Below are 25,999 nucleotides of genomic sequence, written 5' to 3' on the forward strand. Positions count from 1 at the left end.
TCTTTTTTTAAAGCACTTTCATCCATGTGAGGATACCTTGGCCTAAAGAGAGACGGACCAGGGACCAGGGACCAGGGACCAGGGACCAGGGACCAGGGACCAGGGACCAGGGACCAGGGACCCCCCCCCCCCCCCCCCCCACTACATATTGTGTAAAATTGAGTTGCATATTAAACTTCAATAACATGCAGGGCGGCCTACGGCTTTTACACACACATTTTTATGGGGAACACAACACAAAGCTTTTCAAAATGAAATCGTTGGCATAGTCATATACAGTGTGTATACAAAAATGTGCCACAGTAAATCCTTCAGCTTAACTGTATGACGATGAATGGATGGATTTTTTTTTTAAACCATCCCATAATGTGGCAAAAACACAATGACAAAAAAAACAGTGTTGCAGATGTTGATGCGCCCTCTGGTGGACAACCATGCAACGCCAACACTCACAACATGGCATGACCACACACACACCACACACACACACACACACACACACACACACACACACACACACACACACACACACACACACACATTAGGTACACCTGTCCAACTGCTCGTTAACACTTAATTTCTAAGCAGCCAATCACATGGCGGAACTCAGTGCATTTAGGCATGTAGACATGGTCAAGAGAATCTCCTGCAGTTCAAACCGAGCATCAGTATGGGGAAGAAAGGTGATTTGAGTGACTTTGAACGTGGCATGATTGTTGGTGCCAGAAGGGCTGGTCTGAGTATTTCAGAAACTGCTAATCTACTGGGATTTTCACGCACAACCATCTCTAGGGTTTACAGAGAATGGTCCGAAAAAGAAAAAACATCCAGTGAGCGGCTGTTCTGTGGGCGGAAATGCCTTGTTGATGCCAGAGGTCAGAGGAGAATGGCCAGAACTGGTTCGAGCTGATAGAAGGGCAACAGTGACTCAAATAACCACCCGTTACAACCAAGGTGGGCAGAAGAGCATCTCTGAACGCACAGTACGTCGAACTTTGAGGCAGATGGGCTACAGCAGCAGAAGACCACATCGGGTGCCACTCCTTTCAGCTAAGAACAGGAAACTGAGACTACAATTTGCACAAGCTCATCGAAATTGGACAATAGAAGATTGGAAAAAACGTTGCCTGGTCTGATGAGTCTCGATTTCTGCTGCGACAGTCGGATGGTAGGGTCAGAATTTGGCGTCTACAACATGAAGCATGGATCCATCCTGCCTTGTATCAACGGTTCAGGCTGGTGGTGGTGGTGTCATGGTGTGGGGAATATTTTCTTGGCACTCTTTGGCCCCTTGGTACCAATTGAGCATCGTTGCAACGCCACAGCCTACCTGAGTATTGTTGCTGACCATGTCCATCCCTTTATGACCATAATGTACCCAACTTCTGATGGCTACTTTCAGCAGGATAATGCGCCATGTCATAAGCTGGAATCATCACAGACTGGTTTCTTGAACATGACAATGAGTTGGCTGTACTCAAATGGCCTCCACAGTCACCAGATCTCAATCCAATAGAGCATCTTTGGGATGTGGTGGAACGGGAGATTCGCATCATGGATGTGCAGCCGACAAATCTGCGGCAACTGTGTGATGCCATCATGTCAATATGGACCAAACTCCCTGAGGAATGCTTCCAGCACCTTGTTGAATCTATGCCACGAAGAATTGAGGCAGTTCTGAAGGCAAAAGGGGGTCCAACCCGTTGGGCTCTATATTATAAAGTCTTACATTTTTACACACACCACTTTGGGTGGTAAAGATAATCCAGTGAAATGTTTTCTTTTCTCGGTATTAACAACAAAGTGTCACAAAACAAAAATGGCGGCAGACCAAACTGAGGGTGGAGAGAGAGAAAAAAAAGAGATGAAGAAGTTAGAAGTCAGAGAGAGAAACAGATCTGTGGGGTTCGATAAATAAACAACAGAATAAGAAGAATGTGTGTGTGTGAGTGAAATACCACTTCAAATAATGAACCAACAATCAATCAATCAATCTGCCACAACAACAACTTCCTGGAGCTGCTGTTTGCACGCACACACACACACACACACACACACACACACACACACACACACACACACTCTCACCTCCACAGGTGTGGTGTTCTGTGAAAACTCGTCGGGGGAGGGCAGGACTTTCATCGTGGCTCTCTGGATCAGATCAAAACCGCTTCCCATCACCACAATCCTTCGACCACCGCTGCGAGCGCACACGCACACACACACACACACACACACACAGTAATTACATATATAAATACATTTACACACAAACGGTTCTAAAATGCATTATTTCTCTTCATTTCTCAATCATTTTGAATCCCTTGTAGTCGTCTTGCATCTCTGATTCTTTGCATTCACTTTTAGTAATTTGTTTTGGGGGGGGGGGGGGTGGGAGGGCGGAGGTGCAGCCATTTGAAGTCATTTTGCATGTCTTTGTCGGCAGTTTTGGTCTAATTGTTGTCGTTTCTCTGTAGTCGTCTTGCAGCTCTGTGATTGTTTCTATTATATGTATCTATTTTCAAAATTTGGATCTCTTTGAGGTCATTTTGGGTCATCGGTAGTCGGTATGCGTTTGTCATTTTGTCTTTTTTTTTTTTTTTAAAGGAACATTTTGTGCGCCAGGACCCCTGACCAGGGCCTGAAATTAACACCTGACCACCCCCCAAATGCAGGTGAATTTAACACTGTCAATCTACCTGCCACACTGGCACGTAGCCAATGAGAACTGAGGAATTCATTAGGTTTTTTTGTTGCAACCGTTCAAAGAAGTCCGTCATTTCATTGGTTTTTAGCTACAAATGTGGCGGCATATTACTGGGGTGAAGAGGCCATCTGAACCAACACAAAGATAAGGACGAGTCAAAGAAAAGTAAAAGAAGACGTTTTAACACAAAGTGGTGGACAATTGTCAGCGATGGCGAGGTTGGTGGGGGGGCTGATTAATGACAGCAGTACAGAACAAATGTACTAAGGTGACTGTGGTGTGTATGGCTCAGACAAAGCAAAGTCCAAAACCTTAAATTAGAAGCAATTAAGGAGCACGAGTCATCAGAAAGCCACCTACGCACGATCAGCTGTAAACTAGTGTTTCTGCTGAACGGGGACCTGCTGAAAACCAGTTCTTGAACTGAGTCAGGCCCGTTTGCATTGTAATGTAATGTTACTTTTTGACTTTCCTGTATAATAAATATGAATGAATTAATGAATGAGTGACTTTTTTATCGTTTTGAGGAAAAACAACAACAATTGGCTGGGAAAAAGTCACTTAAAAATCCACCCGCCACAGTGGCAGATCGTCAAAGAAGTTACCGTCAGGCCCTGACCCCGCCCCCCCCCCCCAACCCCCCAGCCCCGAGCCCTGGGGCCAGAATCAAATACCACTAAACCAACGCTGGACAGCATACTCACCAAAAGAAGCTCCCCTTGGGGGTAAACTCGGTGATCTTGGGGTTTTCGGAGTACTGGAACGCGGCTGGGATGTCCTTGGTGGTGTTTTTACCGTATTTCACCGTCACTGTGAGCGGGTCCGAGGGCACTCGGTACCTCCCAGTCTTACAGGTGATCTCGGAGTCAAACTTCAGGCTGAAGACGAGAGAGGAAGAGACTGTTAACGGCCAAGTGTCTCTTCGGGAACCACCGGGGGACACATGAGGCCGTTACTTACACTTCACAGGGAACCCCCCCGACGCTGACGGACACGTCCTCTTTGGTCCCCGTGTTCAGGTCTTCTCCCGTGATGGTGATCACGGTTCCCCCGGCTGCAGGACCCCTCGCTGGGTGGACAGAGACGGGTTTGGGGTCCTGGACACAGAGCGGGATAAATCAGCTGTTGGTTCTGAGACAAGTTGTTTCTTCAGTTAATTCCAGAAAATATGCGATAACGTCGAATATCGCGAAAAATTACATTACTTGTTATAGATGAACACATGTTAGTGTTCACAGTTCGGCTGCTTTCAGTATACTGCTAAAATGACTTGTTGAATTTAAAACAAATGAAATAATTTCCAACATTTTTTTTTTATTGAACATATTGAACGTAAAAGGCAACACACAAAAATGACAGTTATATTTTAGAGTGCAGCTTTCTGCTGATATTCTCTTTCCACAGACACCAAAAATCTCTGAGTGTCTTCTGCGATATGTCGCACCCTTTTGCAATGTGTATATATAGCGACAATAAAAAAATACATACTGTATACACACACACACACACACACACACACACACACACACACACACACCACACACACACACACACACACACACACACACACACACCACACACACACACACACACACACACACACCACACACACACACACACACACACACACACACACACACAGTGTAGTACAGCCCTAGTTCATTCCCAGATGAAAAGATTTAAAGCTATAGTGCATGGTTTCTGTCTCCCCCATGAAGAATTATAGGTAATGACAACAACATGATACCACTTTATGAGGTTTTTCAACATTAATATGCGTCCCCCCAGCCTGCCTAGGGTCCCCCCCAGTGGATAGAAATGGTGTAAACCGAGCCCTGGGTATCCTGCTCTGGCTTGAGAAAATGAAAGCTCAAATGGGCCGATCTGGAATCTTGCTCCTTATGAGGTCATAAGGGGCAAGGTTACCTCCCCTTTCTCTGCTCCCCCCCCCCCCCCAGATCATTTGGCCCACCCATGAGAGAGAGACATCATGGTATCAAATGAGGAAAGTGGCAGTTGGTCAAGGCCACACACCCAGCCTCCACCTTGCCCCCCCCCCCCCCCCCCCCCCCCAATACAATATTATGAATGCTACAATATTCGTGATATTTTGCTCTTCCCCCCCCCCCCCAACTTCACATTTTTTCCAATTTCAAATTATGTCCCTAAAGGAAAACTTTGTCCACATCTTGTTTCATCTAAAATATTTATTCCTCCTTTTTCTTTAATATCATGCTGCCAAATGGGATTGTTAAGCAAACACACTGGCCAACATATGTGTATAAAATGAAAGATTACTACTTGGCGTATGTGCATTGACGCAGTTTTGCCACGGAAAATATCGCGATTCACCCCTAGAACTACTATGAGACGCTTTGAGCTTTAGGGGAAGCCTTGAAATCCTCTCTAATGGTGAAAGAAGTATTCATACCCTTTCCTTAAGTAAAAGTACCAACTCCACACTGTAAAAATACTCTGTTACAAGTAAAAGCTCTGCACAATCACGGAAGGCTTGCATCATGAGGACGCGCCAACAGTTTTGTTGTCATTACTTAGAATTCCTCATGGGGGCGACAGAAACTTCGCAATGTAACCGTAAGTGCAATACTTAAGTAAAAGTACTTAATTACATTGTGTACATTGTACATGTGTCTGCCAGGGCACCAGTAACTGGTCAGACACACATAATGTTTAGGACTCATTTCACTTTGACTTATTGTCTGTATAATGACTTCCAATTAGTTTTTACACCATCTATTTCAGTCTGTGTTGTTGCTCAAGAGCCCCCCCCCCCCTTTCATGCCCTTTGGCATGAAAATCCCATTTCAGCAACAAAAACAACAATCTGTCAAACCAAAAGGCAAAGACACACAAATCCACCTGAAACTTTACCTGAGTTCTTCAGTATGAATCCAAACCAAAGTATACTTTAAAGCTAAATAGCTCCCATGGTGTTTATCTAGGTAGCGAGCTAAGACTAAAAAAACAAACTGTACAACTTCACCGCGGGGGAGCGTGATCAACGGGTGTGCCCGAGGAGTTTTGATAAAGGCGGCTCGTGTACACCTGCTGGGAGGGGGGGGTTCCTGTTTGTTCTGGGAGGTTTTGTGCAGCGCTTGACAACATGACAAACCAAACAACAACGCATGTTAATTCTGGGCTACACACTGCAGGATAACGCAGCCTCGCAAACTTAAGAAGTCGATCTGTCTGGAGGATTGAGACAAAGCAGTGAAGCGCGTGTGTGTGTGTGAGAGAGAAGTCTTTTGTGCTCGTTAGGAAGCGAGATGAGAGAAATAAAGGTGTGAAGAGGAATCCAACGTGAAGTAGTCCAATGTTGTTTTAAATCAGCGTGGCACAGGTGTGTGTCGTGCAGCTGCTGAGACGTCCTCGAGCATCTGGTTTGGTGGCGTTTCGGATTTGTTCTTTTTTACCGTTCTGGCAGACGGAGACGCAAAAACAGGGAGAATAAACACCCCTGAAGGGGAGAACCTCAAACAGCAGCTCTCTGGGCTGGAGGTTAGAGCACAAACCAGCAGACGCACAAACAGGAGGGGGGGGGGGGGGAACACACAAAGATGGATTTATTGGCATGATATAAGAAGGGAAGAGGGGAAGGAGGCCCCTTTCTAAGGCTGCATGATTCGAGTAAAAACCCTTTTCTATTTGCAACTGCTTGACCCATATTGCGATATGATTCACAAAATTGGAGGCTGATCATTTTTGCATAATTATTCTAATTTTCATTCAGCTTTTTTTTTTCCAGACAGAAAAAGAAGAGCAACAGGGTAGGATGGAGAGAGAGAGAGGGAGAGAGAGGGAGAGGGAGAGGAGAGGGGAGAGAGAGAGAGAAGGGGAGAGAGAGGGGGAAAAGGGGAGGGAGAGAGGGGAGAGGGGAGAGGGGGGAGGGAAGAGAAAGGGAAGGAGGAGCGAAGAGGGGGAGAGAGGAGCGAGAAAAGGGGACGAGAGAGAGAGAGGGACGAAAGAGAGAGGAAGCGGGGAGAGAGAGAGAGTGAGAAGGGACGAGAGAGAGAGAGGGAGAGACGAAGAGAGAGAGAGAGGAGAGAGGGGGAGAGAGAGGGCAGAAACCTCCTTAGTAAACGAAGAAGAAGGGGAGAAGAGAAGCAACGCAAAGCCAGCGGATCGAAGCGATGGATGAATTGAGGAAGGAGAGAGAGGCAGACAGATTAGTTGATATTTCATCGGACTCGTTGGGCAAGGGTTCCTGTGCGTTTTCAAGGAAGACAGATGTGAAAACACACATTCAAACATTTCGGGGCTCAGTGTGCGAGGACCCTTAAGGGAGAAGTTGGTCGTCGGGTGTCACACCCAGGTTCCAAGCAGTCTGGGTGGGACTACCACACAGTTCTGCCCTGACGCCTGATCCCTGCAGTCCTCGTACCCCGGGCGGCCCCGTCAGACACCACCACAACCCCGGGGCTGTCTGAGTTTCCCCAAAAGGGGGTTTTTCCCGCCACGTCGCAAAATGCGCTCTTGGGGGAAATACTGGAATTGTTGGCCCCTAAATTAAGAATGGGTTAGACCAAAACCCCTTGAAGGTATGGATAAATTTGATATGTTTGATACTAAATATAAAAGGGTTGATTATTTACCCGTTTCAATCGGGCGGGATGTAAAAAAAAATGTAAAAATAAACCCGCAGGGTCGCTTTAAAAAACCTTAAATTGGAAACCCAAATCAGAAAAATTTTTGTCCCTTTAGACTAAATTTAATAAGTTTTTAAATGGGATTACCCCTGTTTCTGCGGTTTGGGTTTGAAAAACTGTTTTTACAGAAAGAAAATTTAAAAAATCTAAGGGGGAGGTTTATCGTTGGAAGGTTTCCGACAAGACGAGTGTATTTTGGTCTGCGTTTGCTTTAAATTTTCTTTTGTCACTGTACATTAAAAAAAAAAAAAGGAATTGAAAGTGAAAACCCGTAAAAATTTAAAAAAACAGGCGAATTTGAGAAAAAAAAGGAAACAGCAGGGGAAATCCATTTTTTGATCGACTTGTGTTGTCGGGTACACCCGGGGGAGTCGACACGTTTTGTCATTGGTGATTTTCCTTTGGGGGGGGTTTTTTAAAAGCAACGTGCGTCTTTAGGGAGCGAGTTTCCCTTTCAACTCCCAGAGGAAGACTGCGTGTTTTTACTTTTTGGGCAAACTTTCTGTTTTAGGGGCGGGGGTTTAAGTTTTTTTGCAATGGGGTGACTCGTTGTTGCAGTGTTTGACTTACAAGAGGGGGGTCACCCCTAACGGCGCTACTTTGGCAGCAACCGAGCTACTGAATGTGCACCCTCCCAACAAAATGGGGACAGAAATGCACCCCCTGGAGCTACAACAGAGAGCTTTAAACACACAGGATCTACAGCGATGTGCAGTACAACAAAAATATGGTGTTTTTTGAAAATTACACCACATAAACCTATTCTGGTACAACCTCAGAATACAATACCTAAAAAAATTAGCATAATTTGGGCACTTTACAGTAGCTGTCACACGCTGTTATGTATTGCCTCAGAAAGTTTAGAGTCTGCAGGTTTGAGGAGGCCAGATTCTACAATTTTTATAAGCTTCCCGCAGCTGAACCAACATGTTTTTAGGGTTGGGTACCGAACCTGGTACCTTGAAAATGAAACATCGTCGATATCTAGACTAGTTCGGAATCAACAAAGTCTCAAGACATTTGGCAGCTTCTTTAAGACCTTACCCGATAGGTGAAAATGACCTGAGACCTCCCTGTTCTTCCTCCTTCTACTTCTATCTCCACTGCTCCGCTGTAGGAGATTTCGGGGGGGAGGTCGGACGGCGGGATCCTCCTCGCTGGGCCGATCTCACACACCACACTGTGGACAGAAAGAGAGGTTAAATAATAACAAGGACTGTCAGCTCCGGCTGCAGCCGACAGTGGTGCAATGTAACAAGTAGGCCTACTATGAGTACCAAGTCCAGGTAATTTACTCAAGTATTTCCATGTTCTGTTACGTGACACTTCTCCACATCTCCAGACGTGGAGATGTTGAATCTTGGTGAAAACACTAAAGGTTGAAGTGTTCCTTTATGTGTTAAGATAGTTCTCTTAAGCTAAATAAAGTCTCTAAAAAGCTGTGATCAGCAGAAAAACGCATCATCACAAAGCTAAAACCGGGCTGTTTTACTGACACCATGAAAAGGTTTTTAATCTTTTTAGAGATATGTTGTTCTCACAGGACATTGATGCTTCAAAGATATGATGATCTTATAGAATGTGATGCACTGCTGTAGATTAAACTACCCCAACAGTATATAAAGGGGTTACAATGAGCACATATGCAGCAGGAAAATGCAATATACACAATTATGCAGCAGGAACATTGACCCAGACACATCAGATATTCAGTGGCTCTGTTGGACTACCTGGTGGAGACGGAGTATCTGTCCCCCTGGTGGACACAGTTCACCCCCGCCACTGTGATCTGCTTGATGTCCTCCTTCTTTACTCCCATGTTGGAGCCTTTGATGGTCACGGAGATCCGACCGTTCAGAGGGCCGAAGCGAGGGATGATCTGCAGAAAGTAGAGGAAAGACAGTGAGATTTCCTCTTTAGCATTTAGCTTAGGGTAGCATCAATTCGTAGTCATTTTGCTCGTATTTTTAGACGTTTTATGTTTTCTCTGTGGTGGTTTTTGCATCTCGTTGAAGACGTTTTGCACACGTTTTTAGTTGTTTTGCATACATTTTTAGATATTTTATATGCTGTACTGTGTGCAACCAAAAACAACGCTGGCTTGGCTGCTTCATTCTCCTCAGCTCCAGCTAGTTGTCAAAAATGTTCATAATTTTTTAAATAGCCTTCTTCTGATCGTGACAGTACTCACTACTTAGGTAACTAAGTCTTCTTTGATTTTCCTGGAGCTGGTCATTGGTTGAGCATTTTCCATTTTGCCTAGTCTTCCATCCATCCATTTTTTCCCACGTTGTTCAGGCTTCGGATGCCATTTCAAGGCATTTGAAATCATTTTGGCTGATCAGCCTATAATCTTCTGCACTTCTTTATATGTTTTCTCCTTTCCAATCAACTTTTTAATCAAAGTCCACTGTTCCTTGACTGTTCCATTTTGCTGAGTATTTCAGTGTGTAATGCACCATAACCAGCATGCACAGCATTGCATCCTTCCTTCCTTAAATATGGGCCATAACTGACACCTGTTTCTTCACAGAATCAATCAGCTCACTAATTGAACACAACACTTATTATTTTGAACATGCCCCTTTCAATTACAGATTCAATTACACAGATGAGCAGCGTGCATGTCATGACTGTTGGCTCTGATGGTTTTCTATGACTCTACAACACTTACTAGTACATTATTTGCCATGTAGAAATATCACTCCTACCAAAAAATATGATTTATGAGGTTAGTGATGTTGGACTGTTAGTTGAACACAACTGTATCTAATGTTTTTTGTCTTCTTGTTAAAAGCATTCCACAAAAGGCTCAAAACGTTGATGCGGAAATAATAAAATCTCAGAGAGGCAAATTGATTGAGAAATTGTCTGTTGTGAAAAGCTTTGTAGATTCTGAAAATGTAGATTATGGTCTAAGATGACGAATTTGATAAAATGATAGAAAAGATAGAAATGAGGTAACTAATGGAGCCAATGATCTTAACAGACGGAGGGATTATGTTTATCCCTGGAGTACGACTCTTCTTCTGCGTCTTCACACAAACACAAAAAACGTCCGTTTCATGAAGCCGTCAATCATCCTAAATGTCTGGTTGACCAATAACCAAACATGTAATCACCGCTAACTTGTGTTTACATTTTTTTACTAATGAATTGTCCTGTTTTTTCTTTGCCTGCTTTTCTTTTTGTTTCTTCTTGTATTCATGTACTAAATGCTACTATCCTATGTCTTTTTTTACTGTAACTCCAACCTGCCTATTGTGGCGTTTTTCCACAGCTGGTAACGGCTCGCCTCGGCTTGGTTCGGCACGGCTCGGCTCGCCTCGGCCCATTCTATGTTCGTTTTCCATTGCAGATTGTGTAAAGCCTGAGCGTGGCTGGTCACTATAGCAACGCGTGATGACGTAATTTTCAGCGCGACTCACAACAGCACGTCGGCTACTCGCCACAGCCAGAAGAAATGTTTTGTTTCAAAAGAAGCTGAAGGAAGCAACAAAAATCACAGCAAAAAAAACAGGAGTTTGGGAATACTGACGGAGTTCAGACGTCGACATGACGGTTGTTCGCCGACACAACAGGGTAAGTTAAGTTTCCTGGTAACGTTAGCTAACATTTGCATGTGTTCAGCGTCGCAGTCAGTATTTACTATATGCTATAAAGTACATGAACAACCATGATTACACACCAACATGACTGATGTGGACTGTTTGTGTTTTAGAGCATTCACGCTTTGTAAAATCGCCGCCGCAGACTGTCCGGTGGGCGATGTCTGACCGGTGAAACCTCTGGTTCTGACCTACTGGGCTTCGTATAATCTTTATGAGAGTCACGGACAGTCTTATGACAACAACTGGGATGCATCTGGGACAGCAGAGCCGGCGGGGGGGGGGACACTGTCACGGGGTGCAGAGGAAGAAGACCGGGATGTACGGGAGGGTTTGATGCGCTACTTGAAAAGCTAAATAAAAACTTTTGTTATATATATTGTCTTGTTTTTTAAAGTAACAGTGTGCAATATTGGAAACGACATGAAGCCGCTAGTAGCCCGAACAGTTGAAAAGTGAGAATAGTGCAGAGAGTGGATAATCTGTCGGTGTCGGGCTAGATTTGTTTTAAATGTCCCGTTTGTTCTGGACACACACTCCGCATTCTGGTTTGCTAACAACGCGGTCATAAGTGACGATTCTCTCCGACCAACCAGCGGTCTGCAGGTTTTCACGTCACCTTTTGGTATCGCCTCGGCTCGCTTGGAACCTCGACTGAGGTAGTACTAAAAAAAGTACCTGGTAGCAGGTCCCAGGGACTTTTTTTTGTAATGGAAAACCAAAAAAAGCGAGTAGAGCCGTGGCGAGTCGAGTAGATACCACGCAGTGGAAAACCGCCATTGGACTGCAGATGGAAATTAGCCCTCGGACTACAATCTGGCTCATTCACGTGTTCTGTTGTGCGTGCATGTTCATCAATGTGCATTTTCCTGAATTAATAAAATACATAAATAAATGCAAAATAAATCAGCTTGTCTGGTCGGATCTACTTGTACTGTATAATGGTTAATCGAGACCTTTTCATGGGCCAACATGTTGGCTAATGGTTAATCCTGAAGTCACCAAATTATCAAGATTCATCCTCTGAGGATCGAGAATATCTAAAGAAATAAAGCTGGACCAAAGAATTCATCCTCTGTAGACAATGAGTATCGATCAGCAGTTGTAAATGTCTGTCTCTGGACAGAAAGTGTTGACTCCCTGCAGACACAACCCCCTACAGGAAGTTATTGTCTTCGGTTTGTTTGATTCCTGTCATCAAACCCATTCACTCGCAGACACATCTCAAATCCTCCTCGTCCTCACTCAGCCATGTGATTGCTTCTTTGTTGTTTTTCTTCTGAGACTGCAGCACATATAAAACAGTTCTTCTCTGGTTATTCCTTTGAAATCACAGCATGTAGTTTGCAACAGTACTTTCTTTTTTTTTCTTCTTTTTTTTGCTACAGAAGATACTTTAGATGTGATTTATGTCCAAAAGTTGTTTGGTGTTTTATAACAACAACAACACGGGGAAATGCTTATTCTAGATCTCTTAAAAGGTGCTTGTTACGACAAGTCTCAGTTCACGCAGATGTATTCCGGCCTAACCAGCAGGTGTGTGTGTGTGTGTGTGTGTGTGTGTGTGTGTGTGTGTGTGTGTGTGTGTGTGTGTGTGTGTGTGTGTGTTTTCGGCCAGATGTCCGTCACCTTCCTCTTTCCCTGCGTTGGTGTTCTAACCTCCGGTGGATTTCTGAAGACTATGGTTGGGTTTTTCCAAGTTTGTATGAGTGTAGAAGCACCAGAGACATAAAATAACCCCCCAAATCCTTGACCTTTTCATATTTATTTATTTGATTAGGACAATGCACATTAATGAACACTTCTGTAAATGCGCCAGTGTTAGCCAATTGGCTAGTTTTCAACCGTAGTCCTACCTAGGATGCATGTCTTTTATGGTGGGAAGAAACCGGAGTACCCGGAGGAAACCCACGCAAACACGGGGAGAACATACAAACTCCACACGGAAAGGCCCGGAACGACCTGGATTCGAACCAAGCACCTTCTTGCTGGGAGGCAGAAGTGCTAACCACTTAGCCACCGTGCTCATAAAACGGGCAATTTAAACTCAGAGACTTTGTGAGAACTCGGTCTGCCAGATCAAAAGCAGCCAGGTGTTTTCAGTTCTGGAAACTTAAATATCATTATATATATATATATATGTAATATATTTATATATATTATATATATATAGAGGTATATATTTATATATATATATTTATATATATATATATTTTACTATTTTCACATGAGTCTACAATAGTTTAAATAATGTTTTTCCTGTTTTTTTAGCTGACATTTGTTATTTTTATGGCGGTTTTATTTGTGTCCAGCATTGAGACTTTGTGTGTATACACCAGTGTTGATACTCAACAAGAAGAGGATGTTAAGAGGATGTCTCTTCACTATTTGCTGAATCTCTACAGCCCGTTGAAACTCAAACAAACACTGCCTTTTAAAAATGACTTAGAGAGTTGAATACCGGAAACATCTCGGCATTTCCCAGGGATTCTCGCCAAAATCGGCTGCCTCGGGGTAACCTGAGCGATCGTTTTTCCACGGTTTATTCCACTGTTCTTCTCCATTAGCACATAAACGACCAGTTTAAAAAGACTACGATCAGAATAATCCAGATTTGGGTGTTTTATGTACCCAAATCTCAGACATGAGTAGACTACGAAAACATACAGAGGGCCACGAGGAATCTGCAGAAGCAAAATTATACAGAACTTGCTCACAGATTTTCATCAGATTTGAAAACAACAATCAGTAACAGAACATGAACACATCCCCACAACAAGCAGAAAAAACAGCTGGCTAAATCCCACAGATTTGGGCCGGCAGATTTTAGCCTATTTGGCCACACATGGAGATCCCTGTCCTGTACATATAGAAGTCCATAGAGTGTTTGCTTGTGATTGATAAGAGTTTGTTGTATTGTGTGTTTTTTTCGCGACTCACGTCTGTGATCTCCGGGTTGGGGCACTGTGGCTGTGGCTGGGATGACGGGCAGAGGTCCCGGTAAACGCAGGTGTGTGTGGCTGCACACCAGGCACACTGGTACTTGGCTTCGGCGTGTTTACACAGACTGCAGTCCTCCCGTCCCACGGAGCAGTTATACAGCACGACTGTTCGAGGAGAAGGAATGGAAATGGAAATAAGAGAGAAAGTCAAACGGCGTCAAAACTGGGCTTTGACACTTCATCTTGCAATGTGTGTGTGTCTTCACAAGTGTGTGTGTGTGTGTGTGTGTGTGTGTGTGTGTGTGTGTGTGTGTGTGTGTCTGCACAAGTGTGTGTGTGTGTGTGTGTATGTGTGTACCAACAACTGTAGATGTGGTGTGTGTGTGTGTGTGTGTGTGTGTGTACCAACAACTGTAGATGTGGTGTGTGTGTGTTTGTAAAAGTGACACACCAACCTGTCAGGGTGCTGTCAATCTTCCTCTCAGTGACTTTGTCTTTAATATGGAACGATATGCTCACCTCCTGCTGCTTCTCATAGGCAAACTGCACACACACACACAAGTGAGGAAACACACTCCGGCAGTCTCAGACTCAGTGTGAGGTGAGGATCATTGGAAGCTAGAGACTCAGGGAAAACAATAGCATCGCTTTGTGGACAATCTTAAACATACAATATGTAATGCTCTGCCACTACGGGTCTCTCAATCAAAACAATAAAATAAATATAAATTAAAAACGACGGCGCTTTGGTGTCATGGCAGTCCTCTTCTCCCGTATAGGCTTCAGTCAGCGTTCATTGTTCAAACGGAATTAAAATACTGAATAAAAGCAGCTTTGAGTTAAAAGTGGGTGTTTCTCCGACGCTGTTGGGCTCCTTCTTAAAAATATTCACAAAAAATTAAACATATGATATATATTCATTCAGATTGCTGTAGTACTTCCCAACTGACGTGCCCTAGTTACTACGGGGGGGGGGGGGGGGATTTTGGTGAAACTAAAAGACAATCTAAAAGCTTTAAAGCCATTCAAATCAAAATTGACAAGACCAACCCCACAACACAACACCGAGTTCTTTTCTGAAGTTTAATCTACTCACAAATTTGCGGCTAATGATTCCCTAATTCTTCTAATCATCATTAAGGATACACTCCCTGATTTGGTTTATGAACGCCTGGTAGTTTTTCAAAACCGAGCTTCAAAACACGAACACAGAGCTCGGAGGAGTACCGTCGAGCTGCTAATGGACACAATAAAAGACTCACTGTGTTTCCCTAAGTGGACTTAATGGCTTTAATTTAAGTGCAGACGGAGAAAAACAACTAAAATGTCGCTGTACAGGCAACCCGCGGTAGATTGGGTTATTTGAAATGCTCTCCTGTTTGTGAGTCTTGATTTTAGACGACAGTTATTTATATCTGGCTTGATTACGCCTGATGTTGATGGGCTTTTGTTGCCAGATCTGCTTTTGTTATTTTTCATTTCGTATCAGAGAGAAGAGATGCTTCTCAGTTTTAACGCCTGTTGTGACCTGTTGGGAAAGGGTTCTGTTCAGTGTAATAAAAAAAAAAAAAAGTGTCTGAATTTTATTATTTTTATAATTGAAATAGCATTCCCAAAGCGGCCAGTGCCCAGCAGGGAACCTGTCTCCATCTTAGACAATTTAACACAAACACATACAGATCCTTATGTGTTTGGAGTGTTTTCTGCCGGACCGAACTCCCACCGAGCCGGGACATTTGTCCTGTCTCCGAGGAAGCCATCAGAGAGACATTTGAAAGGAAAAGCTTGTGATATGGACCGGGACCAGAAGATGACAGTGTGTCCAGTGGAAGTGGGCTGCAGGGGCTTTGTAGCTAGGCTACGTAAAGCCCATGCTGCACGTTTAATTTTGCAACAAATTAGTGTTATCCATTGTATTTGATGGTGTTGGATATTGCAAGACTGAAAATAATAAGAAAAGTAGGCACTATTTTACATTGTCCCCCCCCCCACAATGCATTGCATGAGGTCATAATGGGGAGAAAACACTGGTCTGGCCTAATATGGCTTTTGGTCTTTTAATATTAACAGTCTGTGGTCTCGCCTGAGTCCAGGTGACTTTATTATGTTTCTGACAATATTGGAGGGAAAGTGAAACACAGTGTAGGGAGGAGAGACAGCGGGACGCGACGGGAGACGGACACCGCGGAGCTGGCCTGGCCCGGGGCGCGCCAGCCTTCTTTGAGAATTATTTATCGATCTTTTTCCCTTTGTAGAATTTCAGTTCTTTACTCCAAAGATAGCTTACTTAAGTCATCATTATACGGTAACATAAATTCCTGGGTTTTATTAAGAGTTTTATTTCTTTTCGATTTCTCTTCTATCTACCTTGCTGAAACAACCACAAAGCTTTATGCAAATGATTGTGTAATGACATCACAAATATGCAAATGAGCATATAAAGGAAAAATAATATGTTTAAGGCGTTTCCATTAGTTGCAGCACAACACTGTTTTTCGTGTGTTGCCATGTCAGCGTGCTGTCCCTCCTTCATACTGACCTTGTAACCGGGGAATCTGAACTTTGACCCCTGCTCCTTAGTGACCGTGGCCTCGGTGTCCTTCATCAGCTCGGTCCCGATGGAGAAGCTCTGTCCCTGGAGACACACAGGGACCTCATTTACAACCATGAAATACAGCAGATGAAAATAATGAGAATCATAACGATGTCTTTCTGAAACATCTCAGGTGCAATAATATCATCTATAGTCACAAGCCGTGTCTTATACAGGTGTTTTTAATAGAGTAGATAGAGTGATGATTCCTGTTTGCTGTACAGGGACTCTCACACCGCCTCAAAACAGGGCTGTAGTACTGAAGTCCGGTCTTGGAGTCTCGAGTCCGGACTCTAGGCCACCGGTCCTTCCAAATATGGCTTTTGGTCTTGACCGAGTTCAGGTGTCTTTGTTATGTTTTTAATAACATTGGATGGAAAGCGAAACACTGGCCACCTGATAACCAATCACACACGAGATTATCTCCACGCCCTGCACCAGCGTGCCCTGCACCAGCGTGCCCTGCACCAGCGTGCCCTGCACCAGCGTGCCCTGCACCAGCGTGCCCTGCACCAGCGTGCCCTGCACCAGCGTGCCCTCCTGCACCAGCGTGCCCTCCTGCACCAGCGTGCCCTCCTGCACCAGCGGGCCCTCCTGCACCAGCGGGCCCTCCTGCACCAGCGGGCCCTCCTGCACCAGCGGGCCCTCCTGCACCAGCGGGCCCTCCTGCACCAGCGGGCCCTGCACCAGCGGGCCCTGCTAAGGTTACCGCCATTCCTTTTCACTGATTCACACTCACTAACAAACAAAGATGTCCGCCAATACTGCCATAACCAAATTTGGTTCTAGAAATCACCGGGACTTTCTCAGCAGTGCACTAAAAAAAAAAAACGGAGGGCCGCCTGCAAATTCTGCAAAGCAACAAGTTTGGTTACCTGTAAGACTATTATGAGATTTTATTCACCAGTCGTCATGCTGTTTTCTTTAGATTAGACTATATGATATCAAGGGGAATGGCTATACTTAGAAATCCTGGTCTCAATAGATTATTTAATAATTAGATCATTTATCTAATCAAAACTGGGCTCTTTGAGAAATTTTTGTTCCTTTTCAATGTTTTCAAGTTCAATGTCTAGTTTTTTTCTTCTCTTTTTTAGGTGCTTTTGGACTATTTTGTTGCCTTTCAAGTTTTTTTTTGTGCTTTTTTTTTTTTTTTTTTAAATACATGCAGACATGTCCCGGGACCCATGTATATAGTTGGAGATCTCAACCCCACCCCACCCCCCAATGTTAAACCCAAAGAATCCCCTTGTTGGTCCAACTGTTGACTGCCAACCCCACGCCGCAGCCTATACAACCCCCCCCAATTTAAAATGAGTCGGACCTGAGTTGGAGGGCTGAAGCAGGAAGTGTGAACGCAGCCTAAGAGCAATGCAACCTGTGCACAGAGCACATCACCTCTACTCCGTCCTCTTCTAACGAAGCGTCTAAGGTGCAGGTGTGGTCTCACAGCCCTCCTCTAACGAAGCGTCTAAGGTGCAGGTGTGGTCTCACAGCCCTCCTCTAACGAAGCGTCTAAGGTGCAGGTGTGGTCTCACAGCCCTCCTCTAACGAAGCGTCTATGGTGCAGGTGTGGTCTCACAGCCCTCCTCTAACGAAGCGTCTAAGGTGCAGGTGTGGTCTCACAGCCCTCCTCTAACAAAGCGTTTAAGGTGCAGGTGTGGTCTCACCACCCTCCTCTAACGAAGCGTTTAAGGTGCAGGTGTGGTCTCACAGCCCTCCTCTAACGAAGCGTCTAAGGTGCAGGTGTGGTCTCACAGCCCTCCTCTAACGAAGCGTTTAAGGTGCAGGTGTGGTCTCACAGCCCTCCTCTAACGAAGCGTCTAAGGTGCAGGTGTGGTCTCACCACCCTCTTCTAAGGAAGTGTCTAAGGTGCAGGTGTGGTCTCACCATCTGGCCCAGGTTCCGGCCCTGGAAGCTGACGGGGACCTGGAAGCCCACCGGGATCAGCCGCGGCTCCGGAGACTCAAACTGAGGACAGCTGTCACTCTTCATCACATGAAGCAGAAAGATGAGGAGTTCAACAATCACATCAACACATCAATTATCATCCGGCCAATCAAAATAATCCTCCAGGGATTGATAGGCAACACACGTATTGTACAGAATAAAAATATATGTGGTCAGGAAAATGTGAAATTCAGTGATAATGAAAGAAAAAAAAATAGTCACAAATTCAAGTATTTCCAACATTAAATTCAAACCTAAACACCACACATTCCTGATTTAAAATATAAAGCTAAGCAGCGTATCTATGAAGTGAGTTGTGAGGCGCACAGAAGCCGAAATAGAAAATAAATTTGATTTATATTGCTAAGAATATCTGTCCTCTCTCTATTGGAAGTCATTTGAGAGATCTTGAGACAATCACAGGTTTCTAAATCTCAAAGTACCGTCTTACAAAAGCTTTGCTTTGTCCAAAACCCGAAGATCAGTTAATTTACAACGATAAATACATAAATAACAGAGAAAAGAAGTCAATAAAATATTATATTATTTTATTTAATTATTGCAAAAGGCGCTTATTTTTTCTGTTGATCAGTTTGACTTTGGTTCACAGGACTCACAAAACACAAAACACACACTCACAGGCAAACACACACATGCATGCAACTACGCACACACCCACCCACCCACCCACCCACACACACCCACCCACACACCTAGCCACCCACACACTAGCCACCCACACACACCCCCACCCACCCACACCCAGCCACCCACCCACACAACACCCCACCCACACACCTAGCCATCCACACACACACCCCCACCCCACACACCACACCCACCACACCTAGCCACCCACCCACACACCCCACCCACCCACCCACACCCACCCACCACCCCCCACACACCAAGCCACCCACACACACACCCACCACCCACCCAAACCACACACCTAGCCACCCACACACACACCCACCCACCCACACACAACCCACACACCTAGCTACCCACACACCTACACACCCACCCACACACCAATACACCCACAACCCACACACACACCTATACACCCACAAACCCACACCCCACCCACACAAACGCACCCACCCACCCACCCACCACAAACGCACCACACCACCTACACACCCACCCACACACCAATACACCCACAAACCCACACACCCACCCACACAAACGCACCCACCCACCACACACCCACCCACACAAACGCACCCCCCACCTACACACCCACCCACCACACTTATACACCCACCCACCCACACACCCACCCACACAAACCCACCCACCCAGAAACCCACCCACACACACTACCCACCCACCCACCCACCCACCCACCCACACCACACACACACCCCCCCCCACCCATACCCACCACCCCCCCACCTACCTGTTTTGGTTTAACGATGCGTTCCCCAGCTACAGCATCACTGTTGTCACTGCAGATGTGATCCTCAGTGTTCCACTCACACCCCCACGTACTGTTCACACACGCTATACACCTGAAAACACACAAACCCACATACTTACACATATGTGTGCGATACGTGTGTGTGTGTGTGTTTGTGTGTGTGTGTGTGTGTGTGTGTGTGTGTTAAGGGGGGAGGTTGTTGCCCATCTTACGGTGTGTTTGGGTTCTTCCTGACTGTGGCAGCACAGTTGTAGAAGTCATACTGTCCAGACGTCACCTCGATTTTGTCGTTCACCAGGACTTTGACTGGGACCGACACGTAGTCTGAGAAAACACACACACACACACACACACACACACATCACACACACATCACACACATCACACATCAATACAATTGGGCTCATTGAATCCACAAGACTCCTGGCTTTCCAGTCAGACCCAATTTATGCAACACTGAGACTGTTTAGGGACTCTAGTATGCAGAAATAGAGACTCATGGGTACCCAAGAACCAGGGCTGTAGTCAAGACCACCTTAGTCAAGTCTAAGACAAGTCCAAGACCAGGACTAGTAGAGTTCAAGTCAAGACCGAGTCGAAAGAGGTCTGAGTCCAGAAAATCATTTAGGGTTTCACTTTCCCTCCAATATTATTATCATCAACATGATAAAGACACCCGGACTCGGTCCAGACCAGAAGCCATGTGGGGCAAGACCAGCGGCCGAGACCGAGACAAGTCCGCGTCCAAATACTAGTGAGTCCGAGACAAGTCCGAGACCATAGAAAAACGGTCTTGAGTCCGGGCTCGAGTCCAAGACCGGACTCAGAACCCATTTCCAGTCAGCTATATTAAGGTGAGAGATCAAGGGACCAGATTGAAAATGGCCACGCCAGGTTTCCCCTCCCCAAAATCTCTAAATTTGAGTCTCAGCTGTCCAGTCCCAATCTATGCAACTCTGAGGACCCAGCAAATGCACCTGCACCCATCTTTGCGCCCATGGGTGTGCTGGTCTTACAGGGAGGTGTGTCCAGGTGCATTCTGGGCATTTTGCTTTCTTGAAGCGGCGGGAAGTGATCCAACAAAAAACCTGGTCTGAAGTCAGTAGCCCAGAACTGTGCTCTATAAATACTGATTATTATTTAGAAAGACTTCCTGCAAATCCCCCATGTTGTCTCCACCTACCCTGCTGCTGGGGAGTGGGGGGGATCCCCACGGGCTCGGGCAGCGAGCAGGTGACCTGCATCCGGCCGTCGACGCGGGTCGCCACGGCAACGCTGGCGAAGGTGCCGAACACACACTGCAGCCGATCCGAATGGTTCAGGATGGGCATGGAGGGGATCGTTATGACGACCTGGAGGAAGGAGGAAGGAGAAGAGAGGGAGGGGGGTTAAAGGTGGAGGAAGATGTCGTACGATGTTTTTGTCACTTTTTACAGTGTTTTGGCTGCTTTTCTGGGTTTTTTTTGTCACTTTTTACAGCATTTTTGTCATTTTTTTACTGTGTTTTTGTCACTTTTTTCTGATGGTTAGTCACTTTTTCAGCATTGTGGTTGCTTTTTCTGATGTTTTTGTCACTATTTCAGTGTTTTGGTTGATTTTTCTGATGTTTTTCTCACTTTTTTCAGCGTTTTGGTCGCTTTTTCCTGATGTTTTTGTCACTTTTTTCAGCATTTTGGTCTCTTTTTCCTGATGTTTTTGTCACTTTTTACAGCGTTTTGGTCTCTTTTTTCTGATGTTTTTGTTACTTTTTCAGTGTTTTGGTTGATTTTTCTGATGTTTTTCCTCACTTTTTTCAGCGTTTTGGTCGCTTTTCCGATGTTTTTGTCACTTTTTACAGCGTTTTGGTTGCTTTTTCCACTTTTTTTCTATGATGGCTGAGGAATTTTTGAAAGTTATATGCCACTTTGGGCAAGTAAATATAACGAACCACCGTATCATAATCATTTAATTCAAGAAATGAGTTGGCGCTTGATGCTTTTGACGTTTTTTCAACTCTGAGTGTGACAAAAGACAAAGACGTCAGCACCATAAACTGATGAAGAAAAAGGGACATATGTTACCACAACGCAGGAAATGCAGAGTTTCATATGTGTAAAGTGGAGATCTCAACCCCCCAAAGTTGAACCTAAAGTTACGCCCTTGCACAACTTGCAGCTGAACCATCTCCTGAATAAGCACCGAGGATCTTATTTTGTGCACATCTGAATGTACGTGACGTCCTAAGGGCTGTAAAGTTATTCTAGGAGCAGAAAGGCATGATGGGAAGGGAAGGTCAGCCGGCTGTACATCTCCAAGGACGACGCGTCTTTCTGGCAAATCAGCTCTTTGATCAATCCCTCATTAAAGCAGAGAGTTCAGCCGTCAGGTTGAGACCGAGCGATGCAGCACATGCTCCTGTGCTGCCCCCCGCCCCCCCCCCCCCCACACACACACACACACACACACACTCTGTGGTGTTACACAATCAGCTGGCTCGACATTACTCTCATGCTGTTGACTAGGATTTCGAAATAAGAGTTTCATTCTTCAACAGGGGGCCTTATAATTACAATCATTCTTCTTATAATTAATTACTGCTTGACTCGATAGAAAATGTATTGTATGGGTTGGGGGGGGGGGGGGGGCGGCAGAAACTTTGCACTATAGCTTTAAATCTTATGTCGGGATAATTCTTCTGACTGTATGTCTGACTCAAAGGATTGTACTTTTGTTTGCCTTGTCTTTTACACTGTGTATAATTATCTGATATGTCTTTATTTTGTTTACCCATTTATGTTTTCAGTTGTATACCCCCCCCCCTTTCCCCCCCTTTTTTTTTGGTAAAAGTGGAAGACGTTTCTGGTTTCTCTCCTCTCCTGAAATGTAGGTTTAATTTTTTTTTAATGTATTTCACTTATTTTTGCAAATAAACTAAACTAAATAGAAAACGGCACTTTCAAATGTACCCGTCATTCTCATTCTGCCTTTTATATTCAACTCAATGTTCAAATTGTTCAATGAAAGAAAGTTGGAAATGATTTCCTCGTGTCTGTTTTAAATTAGACAGGCAATTTCTGAGCAGAATACTAAAAAGCAGCAGGACTGAGTACACTTTAATATCTGCTCATTGCAGGTACTATGGTTATCTTGAAATTCAGCATTGTTGTCCCATATGGAATCATCCTCATATCATGCAGCCCTACTGTCCATCCACCCACCCCCCCCCCCCCCTCACTCCCACCTGCTGGGACTTCCTGCAGCTGATGTTCGGGGGGTCGAAGGCCTCGATCTGAACACACTTCTGACCGGGCGACCACAGCCAGGTGTTCTCCTCCCTCCACCTGCTGCACTCCGTCTTCCTGCTGCACCTGGGACAGCGATGGACAACGGGACGTATTTAAAAAGGAGCGTTGGTCGAAAAGCTCCAACACACACACAAAAGTATGGTGGACAACATGATGGAAATGTGACATTTATGTTTGTTGTGCGTATTATCAACTGTAAGCCTCGCACACCACCACTGGAACTTTACACACAGTGGGCTGGCCAGCGTTGGAGAATCGTAGACTCAATCATTGGTATATGTTCATTTATAAGGTATCTGCGTCTGCTCCCTCATATCTGTGTGAGTATATTCAACCAAAAGCGGATAGACTGTATTCTTTACGCTCACAAGACTTCCTGCTACTGTCTGTACCAAGTGTCCGCACAGAGTTGGTAAGGTGGCATTCACTATTCTGCCCCCACAACGTGGAACAATTTACAAAAGTTCTGGAAATTGAAGGAAGTGGTTGCAATTGGTCAGTTTAAACTATTGCTCAAAGGTTTGGAAATGAAATCTATGGTCTGTAAATGTTTTAAATAGTTTTTAGGAAATTGTTATGAAATTGTCTGTAATGTATGGAATTGTTGTTGTAATCTGTGCCGCTGTCTTGGCCAGGACTCCCTTGAAAAAGAGATTAGTAATCTCAATGGGATTTTCCTGGTTAAATAAAGGTTAAATAAAAAAAAAAAAAATTATTGTGAGGAAGGTTACAGTCTCCTCATCGCTCCACACAGATCTGATGTCTTCAGTTCTCCAGTGGACGTTCCCACTCTTCGGGCTCTATTTTAACGATCTAAGCTAGAGCCCGGCCGATAAAGGATTTTTTAAGGCCGATACAGATACAAATATTTGTTATTTAAAAATCCCATATGCCCATAAATCGCAGAAATATTTTTTTTGAATCTAGAAACACGTCACAGAACATAAACAGATTTCCCTAACATTAGTTATTTATTAGTTATTAGTTATGAGTTCTCACTTAAATAATTGATAATAATTTGTTTTACTGTCACAACAGAACATCAAAATATATTAAAGCTCTGATGAATAAAATGAATAAAAATAAAAACTTAAGATATGAAACTTAAACGTTGTAGAGCGTCCTCTGGTGGACAGACTATGCAACACCAACGCTCAAAAGATGGTTGACCGTCCGTTATTATTTAATTTTTTAAATATTCATTTATCAGGATCATTTACTTTTCATTATAAATGATTCAGATGAATTTTTAAATTTTTTAAATTTAATCTAAGCGCATGGCATTTGTTTTTGTAATTTAGCCGAATACTTAAAGCAGCAAAGAGGTTTAAACTTTAATATCTGTTTATTTATCGCAAATATAAACATTGTGATCAGGATTTTCATCGTTATCGCTCGCATGTTTTCGTCATAACACGCAGCCCTAATTTATATTCACCAATTCATCGATTCCCATTGAACTTTTTCTGCATTTTCCCCATTTTGTTCTTATCGATACGCCGACTTTGTGAAGTGTAGAAACACTCCACTGCACTTTATTAATGCAAACATTTAAAATGCGCATCCTGACAAGAGAAAGGAAAATTTGGCTGAAACACCAAGTGACTCACTTTCCCTCCAGGACACACCAGCCACAGTACGGGTCCTTCATGGAGACGCAGGAGTGGCAGTCTGTCTTCAGGTGGCAGGCCTGGACCGGGACCTTGGTGATCTGCATACAGAGGACAGGCTTTTATTGTGAAGGAGCGGCTGTATTGCACAACATGCAGGAGCATAAGAGCAAAAAGTAACCCTTAGATAAGGATAAAACTAACAGCAAACGAAAAAATCCATTGATTTAAAACTAGTATTCTCATTTGAGCCCCGTTTTTAGCCCGTGTTAATTTACATTTTGGGCAAATCAGATGGATTAAAAGTGCCGAATTAGCTATTAGAGACTCCATTCTTCAGTGTACCCATGGATGCACGTGCAACTATCACTGGTTTACTTTGATAATGAAGAAAACTCAACTATGTGATGATTCCCAGCCTGTATTTATTTGAATTTTTGGCGAATCAGCTGGATTAAAAGTGCCGAATTAGCTATTAGCATTAACTCAACTATGTGATGATTCCCAGGCAAGTTCTGAAGCAGCTTTTTCCCCATGATTTCTTAGCAGATTTACATATATGTTCCCAATGTACATCAGAGATGTAAATGAAATCCCTGGGAAGTGTAAGTCATACCACATGATACCAATATGTTTCATGCCTGTGTGTTAAGATTTGACAGAGTTACGACTCAGGACAGGAGCGTGATATTTGACTCAATTTACTGAAGTGTGGCAGAACGGAGCCGAGGTCTCAAATGAACACCAGTAGAGAAGAGACTTGTGATTTTTAAATTGGTATCATTCCCGTTTTCTTTTTTCTTTGTAAGAACAATACCTGGGGGGGAAATAACAGGGGACACATCTGGGATGTGTGTGTGTGTGTGTGTGTGTGTGTGTGTGTGTGTGTGTGTGTGTGTGTGTGTGTGTGTGTGTGTGTGTGTGTGCACGCTTTTACTTTCACAGCTGTCAGCTGTGATGCCTCCATGATGAATCACGGCGTTACACCCAGGATATGTGATACATTTTAATGGATTTGAGAGTTGTATATGGCTCTAGAGGGTGTTATTTCCAAATTGATCCCATGAGATGAAACATAACATATAACATATCTATTAGGTTCTTGTGAAGGGGAAGGTCTGGAAAAGGATCTTGTTTTAGTGGAGAACTTTGTGGAAATAATTCACCTCCGTGACAACACGAAGAGGCCGGTCCAATACATTTAAATGA

The 25,999-nt window shown here is 44.2% G+C and overlaps 1 protein-coding gene across 1 annotated transcript in view; it reads right to left on the minus strand.

The window, feature by feature from the left end:
• The window catches only part of LOC116673159 (plexin-B2-like), a 61,700-nt gene that overhangs the window by 26,135 nt on the left and 9,566 nt on the right, over nt 1-25,999 (minus strand). The window contains 14 exon segments of the mRNA XM_032505326.1: nt 2,089-2,200; nt 3,412-3,585; nt 3,668-3,804; nt 8,419-8,554; nt 9,105-9,253; nt 13,923-14,089; nt 14,380-14,467; nt 16,464-16,559; nt 18,408-18,506; nt 19,876-19,987; nt 20,109-20,220; nt 21,080-21,248; nt 23,117-23,243; nt 24,791-24,891. Coding sequence (XP_032361217.1) covers nt 2,089-2,200; nt 3,412-3,585; nt 3,668-3,804; nt 8,419-8,554; nt 9,105-9,253; nt 13,923-14,089; nt 14,380-14,467; nt 16,464-16,559; nt 18,408-18,506; nt 19,876-19,987; nt 20,109-20,220; nt 21,080-21,248; nt 23,117-23,243; nt 24,791-24,891 — 1,779 coding nt within the window.

The sequence above is a fragment of the Etheostoma spectabile genome, chromosome 23 (assembly GCF_008692095.1).
Source record: "Etheostoma spectabile isolate EspeVRDwgs_2016 chromosome 23, UIUC_Espe_1.0, whole genome shotgun sequence".
Lineage (NCBI taxonomy): Eukaryota > Metazoa > Chordata > Actinopteri > Perciformes > Percidae > Etheostoma > Etheostoma spectabile.